Genomic DNA, 11,294 nt, shown 5'->3' on the forward strand with positions numbered 1-11,294 from the left:
TGCATCTTCAGTGTGATGCCGCCTAGATTACATTTGCACCTTGCTTCTTTCCTTGGGAATCAAACATTTCTGTGACCTATGTTGAAGTTCAAAAGATTCATTTTTTTTCCCTCTGGTATGGTATTAAGTGACTCATTTGTAACTTTCATCCTAACTTCTCAATCTTTGAAGCCCACTTTCTCTTACTTTTCAGACTGACATTTATATCAGGAGCATTGCATAAATACACACCTGCCCAACATCTTCTGAGCCTTGGCAAATTCAGGATTGGGAACTTGCCATAATTCTGCTGCCTGAGGGTAGAAGGGGCAGCCTCTAGCAGCAAAGGGCTTTGACAGGAATCCATGGAGACAGGGAGATTAAACTTTTTTATCTGAAGGGGGGTTAGGGAGAAAGGCACTCACAAACCCTCCTGATAATTTCCTTCTTTGTTCTCTTTCTCTTCCCCTCTTCTCATGTATTTTCACAGCTATTTTTACACCAACAGAATCTTCCAGGCAGTACAAGAGTCAAAACAGTTGCATTCAATTTCTCAAGTAATGATTAAAGGTAAAAACATGTTTTCATCTCCCTTGCATGATTAAATACGCTGTATATTACAGGTGAAAAACAAATTATCCCAAGAACCCACATACATTCATACACAAACAACTTGTAATAGATTGACCATGTGGGCAAGTAAGGTGTTCTTGTCAGGTCTTTTACTGGCAGGCTGCATTTTATAGTTACAAACCAAGGGCCAATTACTTTATTACTTATCTTGAAAGGTAATCTTACAAGGAATCTTAAAAGAATCACACCTAAACTTTTATATATGAAAGAGTCCACTAGCTCCACTTTAAATCTTTAGGGTATATACCCACTCGTTAGTAGGGTTTTGTTTTTGTTTTTTGTTATCAGGAGATTGAGGGCAGAAATGGGTATAAGGAATTAATTATCATCTTTGGTCATCATCCTTGGTCAGCAAGGAGTGTACATCAGCCAGTAGTAACTTGGCTGCTTTGTTCTTGTTCCATGACCTTAGAGAGTTTCACAATTAGCCATGTGTCTTTCTAAAACTTTAGATGGTCTTCTTGGGTTTTCACCTCAAAGTTATTTAACAAAACACCTTAGTCTAACTTTCTTATTTTCAAAGCTTTGTTTCATCTGTGATGCAGTCCAAAACCTGTGAACACATCTCCTAACATTAATGTTAAAAGAATTTAAACTAGCTGGGCTACTGGAACTCAATTGTTAGTATGTAGCTTGAGCTACAATCCATGCAGCTCCTTAGGTAAAACTCACAGATCCTGGCTGTGAAACTCATCTTGTATTTATTTTTATTCATTAAACTCTGTATAAACTATCATTATTATTATCAATTTAAACAGTACAGTTTAGGGAGGGGTAATCTTGACAATTCACAGGTAAAAATGCCCAGTAGAACAGGATGTTTCGAAGAGATAAGCACACTATATTACAAGCAGTGGAGCTCTCCCCATGTCCACTCACACCATGCCAGATACCAGAGAAAAGAGCTGCAGAAATCATGCAAAGGCACAGCAGAAAAAAAAAATATATTCCAGAGTCTGCAGTCCTGTGGTCTTTTCAAAACAAGATTGGCCCATCAGAGGATTCCCTTCTGGTGGGCTGACACCTGGAACTTCAATCGCAACTCCCTGCTCCACTGGCATGGCCAACAACAGCACTGTGTTTTCCAAGTTTCCTGCAGCTCCTTACAGTTTAGAAGAAGAGAAGAAATGCAGGCATCTTTCCCCCTTTCTTAGACTAGCCATGTCTCATGGGTATCAGCACTCCTTTGCTTCTCTGCCATGGTTAATATGGCATGCCAGAGGATTTCCTTCAGGCAGTAAAGCAGAGAATATGGTATTACTGAATCTGTATCTTTGATGCACATTATGTGTCTGTCTTTTCATAGCCCAACAATGTAAACAGTGACAATAAAACATTCAGCTGAAGCTGAGAAACTGAATATATTGTCTCTACTACCTTTCTGCATCTGTCTCTTTTCCTCTTCATGACAGAAAGATTTGCTGGTTTTCCTTTCTTTGTGTTTTCTTTCTTTATTATTTTTCTTATTTTTAAAACAGTCTTATTTTATATACCAATCCCAGTTCCTTCTTCCTTTGTCTTCTTGCATCCTGCACCTTTTCCCCACCCTACCCCCGTGCACTTTTAAATATCAGCTTATCTCACTGCTCTGCTTCTAGCTTTTACTACAGTAGCAAAAACTAAAGACAGAAGGACTCTAGAAACAAAAAAGGAAAGCCAATTACATTCAAATTTCAAAATATGTGTATAATTAATAAGTGCATTGGCAGTCTCCAGAAGGCAAAAGACAGGTGAAAGAACCTCCTCCAAGCTGCATCATCACCACCCACTGGATTCTGTTCCCCCAAGACTCATTCGTGGCCCAACCCCATGCATCTGAATATACTATCCATAGCCAGCTCTTCTCCTCAACCCCACCAGAATACAATCCATGCCAGTTTGAAAAACAGATGCAAAAATGCCAGGGTAAAAATATATTCAACTACAGAAAAGGCAATATGGTATCACCAAAACCCAGTGATCCCAGAACAGCAGGATGTGCACATTCCAATGCAGCTGAAGTATAAGACAAAGACCTTAAAAATAATTTTATAATGATAATAAAGGCCCTTCAATATGAATTGAAAAATTCCCCTAAAGATATCAAGGGAAAGACAAATAAAAAAAAACTTGAAAGAAATCTCTAATTCCTTAAAGAAAACAAAGAAAGCCAAGAAAAAAAAGCAAACAGGTGAAGAAAATAATATGACATGCAAATTGAAATAGAAACAATAAAGAAAACACAAACTGGGGGAAATCATGAAATGGAACATCTGGATAAGCAAGCAGGAACTACAGATGCAAGGATCACAAAAAGAATACAAGAGATGGAAGAGAAAAAATCTCAGGTGTTGAGGTTAGGATCAAGGAAATAAATTTCTCTTTCAAAAAATGTTAAATCCAACAAATCTTTAACAGAAAACATCCAAGAAACCTGGGGCAACATAAAAAGACCAAACTTAAGAACAATAGGGACAGAAAGAGAAGAATCCCAGCTCAAAGGCACATAAAACATGTTCAAGAAATCATTGAAGGAAACTCTTCCAATGTAAAGAATGACATGCCTATGAAGGTATAGGAAGCTTACAAAACACTGAATAGGCTAGACCAAACCAAACCAAAACAACAACAAAACAACCCAACAACAAAAAGCCCCCTTGTCATACCATAAACATATAGAATAAAGACTGTGAAGAACTGCAAAGGAAAAAGGCCAAGTAACACATAAAGGCAGACTTATTTATCACAATTACATCCAACTTCACAGTGCAGGCTCTCAAAACCCGAAGATCATGGACAGAAATTTTGGAGACACTAAGAGAACATGGATACCAGCCCAGACTACTATATCCAGCAAAATTTTCAACCACCATAGACAGAGAAAACAGGATATTTCATGACAAATCAACATTTAAACAATACCTATCCACAAAATCCAGCCCTACAGTAAGAAGTACTAGAAGGAAAACTCCAACCCAAGGAAGGTAGCTAGACCCATGAAAACACAGGCAATAGATAATCTTACCCTAGCAAAACCCAAAGAAGACACACACACACACACACACACACACACACAGAGAGAGAGAGAGAGAGAGAAGAGAGAGAGAGAGAGAGAGAGAGAGAGACCACCACCACCACCACCTCCAAAACCAAAAACAGGATTTAATAATCACTGGTCATGAATATATCTTAATATCAATGAACTCAGTTTGCCAATAAAAAAGACACAGGCTAACAGAACGGATATGAAAACATGATCCATCATCTTGCTGTATACAAGAAATATATCTCAACTTCACAAACAAACATTAAATCAACCCTGGTAAAAAGCCCTGGTAAAAAGATTTTGTAATCAAATGAACTAAAGATCAAGCTGGTAGAGCTTTCCTAATATCTAACAAAGTAGACTTTAAGTAAAATTAATCAAAAGAGATTGAGAAGGGCATTTCATATTCATCAAAGGAAAAATCCATCAAGATGAAGTATCAATTCTGATCATCTATGGCACAAATAAAAGGGAACACATATTTGTAAAAGCAATATTACTAAAGCTTAAATCAAACATCAAAATTCACACATTAATAGTGGGAGACTTCAACATCCACTCTTACTAATGGACAGGTCTGCCAGACAGAAACTTAACAGAGACACAAGGGAACTAACAAATGGTATGACTCAAATGGACTTAATAGACAGCTACAGAACAGTTCACCCAAACACAAAAGAATACACCTTCTTCCTGTGGCCTTGTGGAACCCTCTCTTAAACTGACCACATAATTGCTAACAAAGCAAATCTCAACAGATAGAAAAAAAAAGTAATATCTTATTTCATTACCATGGGTTAAAGTTAGAATTGAACAGCAACAAAACCTGCAAATACAAAAATCCCTACAAACACATGGAAACTGAACAACTCTTAACTGAACCACCAAGGAAGACATAAAGAAAGAAATTAAAGACTTCTTAGAATATAATGAAAATAAATGTATAGCATACCCAAACTTACGGGCCATAATAAAAGCAGTGCTAAAAGAAAGCTCATAGCACTAAGTGCCTACATCAAGGCCTCATCATCCAGGAGGAGCAGAAAGGATATGTGATAGGTAGGGTTTTAGTTGGGGAGGGTGGTAGGAGAGGGTGGGTGGGAGAAGGGAACTGGGATTGTCATGTAAATCAATCCTGTTTCTAATTCAAATAAAAAATGTTGAAAAAAAAAGATTTAGAGAAATCTCATACTAGCGTTTGAACATCACACCTGAAAGCTCTAGAATAAAAAGAAGCAAACAACACAGGAGGAGTATACAACATCAAATAAACCAAGCACTAAAATCAATAAAATAGAATCAAAGAGAACAATACAAAGAATGAATGAAATGAAAGGTTGGTTCTTTGAGAAAATCAACAAGACACACAAACCCTTATAACAACTAACAAAAGGCAGAGAGAGAATATCCAAATTAACAAAATGAAAAACAAAAAAGGGCCACATAAAAATAAGCACTGAAGAAATAGAGAGAACTATTAGGTCATACTTCAAAAATCTGTACTTAACAAAATTAGAAAACTTAAAAGAAATGGACTATTTTCTTGACAGGCACCACATATCAAAATTAAATCAAGCCCAGATAAACAACTTAAATATACATATAACCCCTAAGGAAATAGAAGCAGCCATTAAACATCTCCCAAAAAAAAAAAAAAAAAAAAAAAAAAAAAAAATCCCAGGGAGAATACTCCTCAAACTGTTTCATACAATAGAAACAGAAAAGAACATTGCCAAACTCCTTTTTAAAAATTAAACAATCTCATATTACATATCAATCCCAGTTCCCTCTCCTCCCATGCCCTCCACTGAGCCCCCCATCCTAGCCCCCATTCACTCCCCAGGGAGGGTGAAACCTTCCATGGAGGATAATCAAAGTCTGTCACATCATTTAGGCAGGGCCTAAGCTCTCCCCTGTGTATCTAGGCTGAGAGAGCAACCCTCCATGTGGAATGGGCTCCCAAGGTCCATTTGTGCACAGGGGATAAACACTGGTTCCACCTCCAGAGACCCCATAGACTGCCCAGGCCTCCTAACTGACACCTACATTCAGGAGGCTTGTTTTGGTCCTATGTGGATTCCCCAGCTGTCAAACTGGGGTCCCTGAGCTCCCATTTGCTCAGGTTAGCTGTTTCTGTTTGTTTCCCCAGCATGGTCTTGACCCCTTTGCTCATCACTCCTCCCTCTCTACAGCTGGATTCCAGGAGTTTGGCTCAGTCCTTATCTGTTTAGATATTCTTGATGTCATCTTCAGGGTCTTGATTTCAACTATATGTTTCTTTTGGGGAGTGTAATTGAAATTGTTGTGGCATTAAAAATGCATCAGCACACTATGTTCTTCCAGGAAAATAAGAACAAGACATAGTAATACTCTTTTTCCCAAATGAATATCTGAGGATCTGTCCCTTATATGTAACCCCAAGACATGCTGTAGCAGTTTTGGAGTAAAATGATCAAATAGCATGTTCTCTCAGAGAAAATGGACAAGAGTTTCTGGTAGTCTCCTCTTTTACAAAGTTTTAAGCCACTTAGATAAAACATGGATCATGGCATTAGCTTACTTTGAAGTTGCCAATAGTAGTTACTGTCTCTGTGAACATTGAGAAATGACTCTTTCAGCAAGGGTGCTGAACATAAATGTCAGGTAAGTCAGGTTTCAGGGCTTTAGAGTAAGACCAAAGAATATGTCTGTGAATTAAAGCAAGAGACAAAATCTTGAAGAAACAATAAAACTTCAGAGTGAAAAAGCAAGATGATATTCTCCTATAGGAGTCCATCAACATAAAATTCAATAAAAAGGGCAAATCCACATTTGCCCCACCAAACCTCACAGATCTAGCATCAATTGGCATAGAAACAGTGGGCTGAGACCCACAAAGGGAAGCAATCCTCTAGCATATACTGTCAACTTCTGATTGAGGGAGAAGTAATTTGCCTAGTGTCAATTATGCTACAGCAAACAGATTTTCTTTCCATTCAATTACATTAATTAAAATTTAAGTATATCAGTAGTTTAGACAATTAGTAGGGTTCACACAGCAAAAGAAACCTCCACAATAGAAAGCAGAAATATCTATACTTTATGCTTCAGTGTAAATTGGACAACTTACTATTGATGACTTTTGGGGTAACATGGATGAATAAAGAAAGATCCAGTGAATAGTGTTTTACTTGAAAATACACATTTACATCAATATACTATTTGAAATTCCCTTATATCAACTACAAATTAATTGAAAGTGTACAAAGATAAAATTGTAAGACTAGTAGGCCTGGTAAACCCACTAATTTAGAAACAAATTAATTACCTATTATTTTCCCAGCATTTACAATCCATTTATTTACATATCTTCCAGAAATTTAATGCTATGAATCATCTACAGACTTTCTCATTGAGTCTATGATAAGGAGCTTGGCATACAGTGGGTATCTGATAAATATTAACTAATGATGATTTAAAAGGGAATTTTATTCATTATTAGGATGCTAGTTATAGCATTCATAATAGAAAAGACATGAAAATCAGAATAAACTCACGTGGAGCCCTGTGTATCATGATCACACCTCTCCCAATGCACGGGGGGTGGGGGTGGGGGCAAAACTAAAGCATTAAATTTTCCTTGAGTTTACTAGAAATCAGTAAGGACAGTAGTGTGTCCTTATTTGAGCAGGATCACAGAAGGAAAGAAGTACACACTAAATAAGAGTCTACCAACTAGGGGAGACTTTTGCAATTGTGATACATTTGTTTATCATGTGTTTATTGAAATCATAATGATGAATAAAATATAGATTGGCATCTGAAAGAAAAATTTTTTTCTTCAGTAGTGCAATGGAATATTAAGAGAAAATTGTTTTTAAAATAAGAAACAATACAGAGCAACATTAAGATAAAATTTTAAAATATTATTGAATGAAAATTTATTCGTGTAAGTAAAGATATCTAGTCCATTTACATTTATATAGGGGTTCTCTGCAATGTCGGCAGACTCTGAATTGTTTGGCCTCCTGGGGTGGCACACCGAGCAGACCCAGGAAGGGGTTCTCAATGACAAATTCACACAATAGAAATGAGATACCTGGTGTTCAGGAGCTTGAGGTTGTGGAAGCTAATGAACCAAATTCACCTACAAGGAGGCTTACGACACTGATATAGTATGCTCTATTTTCACTTTGATAGTGGCTACATTACCGTAAGTATATTTCAAAGTTCAGCACAAGATGAAATCCATCTAACAAGGATGAATTACTATTGGTGATTATGCCTTAATAAACACACCACTAAAGATTAGTTAATTTGTGTACAATACGTTAATAATATTTGAATGAAATTTATAGTAGGGTCTTTTGCAACTTTTCTTCTTCTATTCGCTATATATTTTATTTACTTATTTGAATTTTATTATATGTATGAGAGTGTTTGCTTACATGTATATAAGTGTGCCACATAAATGGAGGTGCTCACAGAGGCTGGAAAATACATTGGATGCCCCGGAACTGGGATTAAATGATGTGAGATTTGTGTCATTGCCTTTTAATCAAACATAGTTCAACTGCAAGTGCAGCAAGTGGTCTTAACTACTGAGCCACCTCCTCAGGCCATTTACCATGTATTTTACATTGGTTACCTATTTGTTTAAAAATTCTTTTAAACATGGAAAATGGAAAGTAGGAAACAACCCTGATGTGCCTGATAATAAAACAGGTAATATATGTAAAACACATCATAAAATATTTCCTACAACCTGACATTTCATGACACCTTTGGAATTTTAAAATCAAATTATACAAAATGAAGTACTATATATGTATCAAACTTTGGTGGAGATATTACATTATAAACATATAAACACTTATTACTATATACTTCAGAATTTGTGCTAAATATTCAGTTACTAACATAAATGTTTTAATGAAAAATAATCAAGGCACTTTATTTAAATACACAAATTTTCAATGAAATGAGAGAAAGATATGAATTAAAGATAAACTTTTGGAAGTCACTCAAATCTTCTTCTATTCACAGTCAATATTATATCACTGTTATGTATTGGTAAATATGATCATTACAATTGTCTAATTGTTCTACTCTATTACTTTTTTTAATTTAAACAGTGGCTTATATTTCCATCCTTCTTACTAGTTATACTATTCATAGGATAGTAATAGGTAGATGTTTGTATGGATACACACCAACATCAAGATATCTATTATATTTTATTGTATTATGTTTCAACTGATTAAAATGGCCAATTTCTCAAAGTGAGGAGACAACTCAGCTATCAGCAGCCATGCCCAGGTACACACAGACTCCTATAACTCCAGCTTCAGGGAGACCTGATGACACTGGCATCAGCAGGCCCCTGTACTCATGTGAGCACATTCTACCGCATACATATTCGTTAATAAAAATAAAATAAATCTATTTCATGATACTCACTCATTACAATGTCATTTCACTAGGTTGGGAAGCAGAGATTATACATTCAGAGTTAATAAGTTGACTGGAGTAATAAGGATGGAGAAAAATAATTTAGTAATTTCATAAAGAGATATATTCATAGAAATTTATTTTTCTCTTAATGGGAAGAAGTTAAATGGACCCTAAATCGATTGGCCACAATATGTGAAAAAATTTCCTACTCAAACTCATCATAAGTTTAATAAATTCATCTAGTAAAAAAATTCTCAGTATATTACAAGTTTACATTTTGATTTATATGATGGCCATAAATTTTTTTTAAGACAATGTCAATGATTCATGATGGTGGTGGTAAAAAGTAGGAGAATGTATTTGTAAATTTTTAATAAAAGACAAGTGAAATAGTCAAGTTTCAGGTCCTGACATCCTTTCTTTGTGAATGTATATATTTCTTTACCTTTAAACACAGTTTTTATGGACCAGAGGACTTAGGTTTCATTCAAGGAAAACAGTCTCTGGATTCTCACTCGTATCTGTTGAGTCTTGATACTGTATATAATGGGGTTCATCAAGGGTGGGAAAAGGATGTAGATGTTGCCCATGAGGACGTGAACCAGTGGAGAGAGGTGCTTCCCAAAGCGGTGAACCATGGTCAGACCAATGATGGGGATGTAGAAAACCAAAACAGCAGAGATGTGGGAAACACAAGTCTGCAGAGATTTGATTCTCTCCTCCCGAGAAGCAATAGATAGAACTGTGTGCAGGATCATCACATAGGAGGCAAGAATGAGCACTGCATCCAATAACAGGGTGCAAATCACCAGAGCCAGAGCATAGAAGCTGTTGAAGCGGATATCTGAGCATGCCATTCGAATTAAGTCTTGGTGCAGGCAGAAAGAGTGAGAGAGGAAATGAGGCTGGCAGTAATTTAAGAACTTCAGGCGGATGATGGCTGGAGAAATGAGCAAAGAACTTCTACATAAAATGAACACTCCTATTTTCAAAATTTTGTCATTGGTTAGGATGGAGGAATAGCGTAGAGGGTTGCAAATGGCAATGTAGCGATCAAAGGACATGGAGAGGAGAACAGAGGACTCCATGAAGGACAACCCATGAATGAAATAAGACTGTGCAATACAGGCATCGAGGCTGATGTCTTGAATGAAGCCCCAAAGGATGCCCAGCACTGTGTGCACAGTGGAGAGTCCCATGCACAGGTCTGTGAGGGCTAGCATGGCCAGGAAATAGAACATGGGTTGGTGAAGGCTTGGCTCAGTCCGGATCACATGCAACACCATGCAGTTTCCCAGGAATACCATTGCATAGATTGTTGAGAAAGGAATGGCAAACAATAAATAATAAACTTCCATGCCAGGAAATCCAGTGAGAACAAATCTAGAAGTACTTAAGTTTGACATCAAGATAAAAGACATTGATAGAAAAAACAAAGTATTTCTAGAGGGCTATTTTCTATTACATATCCTACATTCCAATTTCTAGTAACATTTATCTGCTTTGGCAAAAAGAAATAATTCAGTTTTCAGAAGCAGAAAAATAAATTCCTGAACCGTGGTTGTTTATTGTCTCAGAAATCTCTTGTCTAGACCTCAACCACCAATACTTAGTGTTAACAGAACCAGGAAAACACTGAGTTTTATGTTGAAACAATAATATCCATGGACTCTCTGGATTTAGATTGCACACTGCACTTTTGAGAGTCAGTCCTAAAGGACCACAGTGCTTGGGCCAGGTTCACAGTGATGTCATAGTTGGTATGCCCCTCAGGACGATGTGAAATTCATGGGCAATTTTCTTCTCTGATTCTACAGATGGGCATTTGACTCCCCTCAAGTTTAAATGATCCCTATGAAAATAAGCTGTTTGAAGTAACACATTTATTTTTTTTAAATATGGTTTCTTAGAGAAAGAGAAAGGAAGCAATCTTTGTGGCATATAAACTTTTTGTTGGGTATCACTGTGCTTTGCTCTTGTCTGAATTATTCATCTATATAAATTATACTTTTTATTTTTCTCAATATCTAGATTTAAGTCTTTTAACAAATTCATATTGTTGTTAATTATAACATTTTCACTTGTAGCATAATATAGCAAGAATTTCATATTGGGTGGTTCTGAAGAAGGAGTGTTTTTCTTATCCACGTGATATCTATATTGAATGAACTGGTCATTAGAGAATGTTTCATATGTTTAATGATATAGCAGTAAAAAAGAAGAC

General features: G+C 36.3%; 1 protein-coding gene across 1 annotated transcript; it reads right to left on the reverse strand.

Moving 5' to 3' along the window:
- Positions 1-9,546: 9,546 nt before the first annotated feature.
- Positions 9,547-10,491, reverse strand: LOC107976987 (olfactory receptor 51V1-like). The gene has a single exon (XM_027408014.1). The coding sequence runs from the start codon at positions 10,489-10,491 to the stop codon at positions 9,547-9,549; it is 945 nt and encodes a 314-aa protein (XP_027263815.1).
- Positions 10,492-11,294: the final 803 nt, after the last annotated feature.

This window comes from Cricetulus griseus, chromosome 3 (assembly GCF_003668045.3).
Source record: "Cricetulus griseus strain 17A/GY chromosome 3, alternate assembly CriGri-PICRH-1.0, whole genome shotgun sequence".
In the NCBI taxonomy this organism is placed as follows: Eukaryota; Metazoa; Chordata; class Mammalia; order Rodentia; family Cricetidae; genus Cricetulus; species Cricetulus griseus.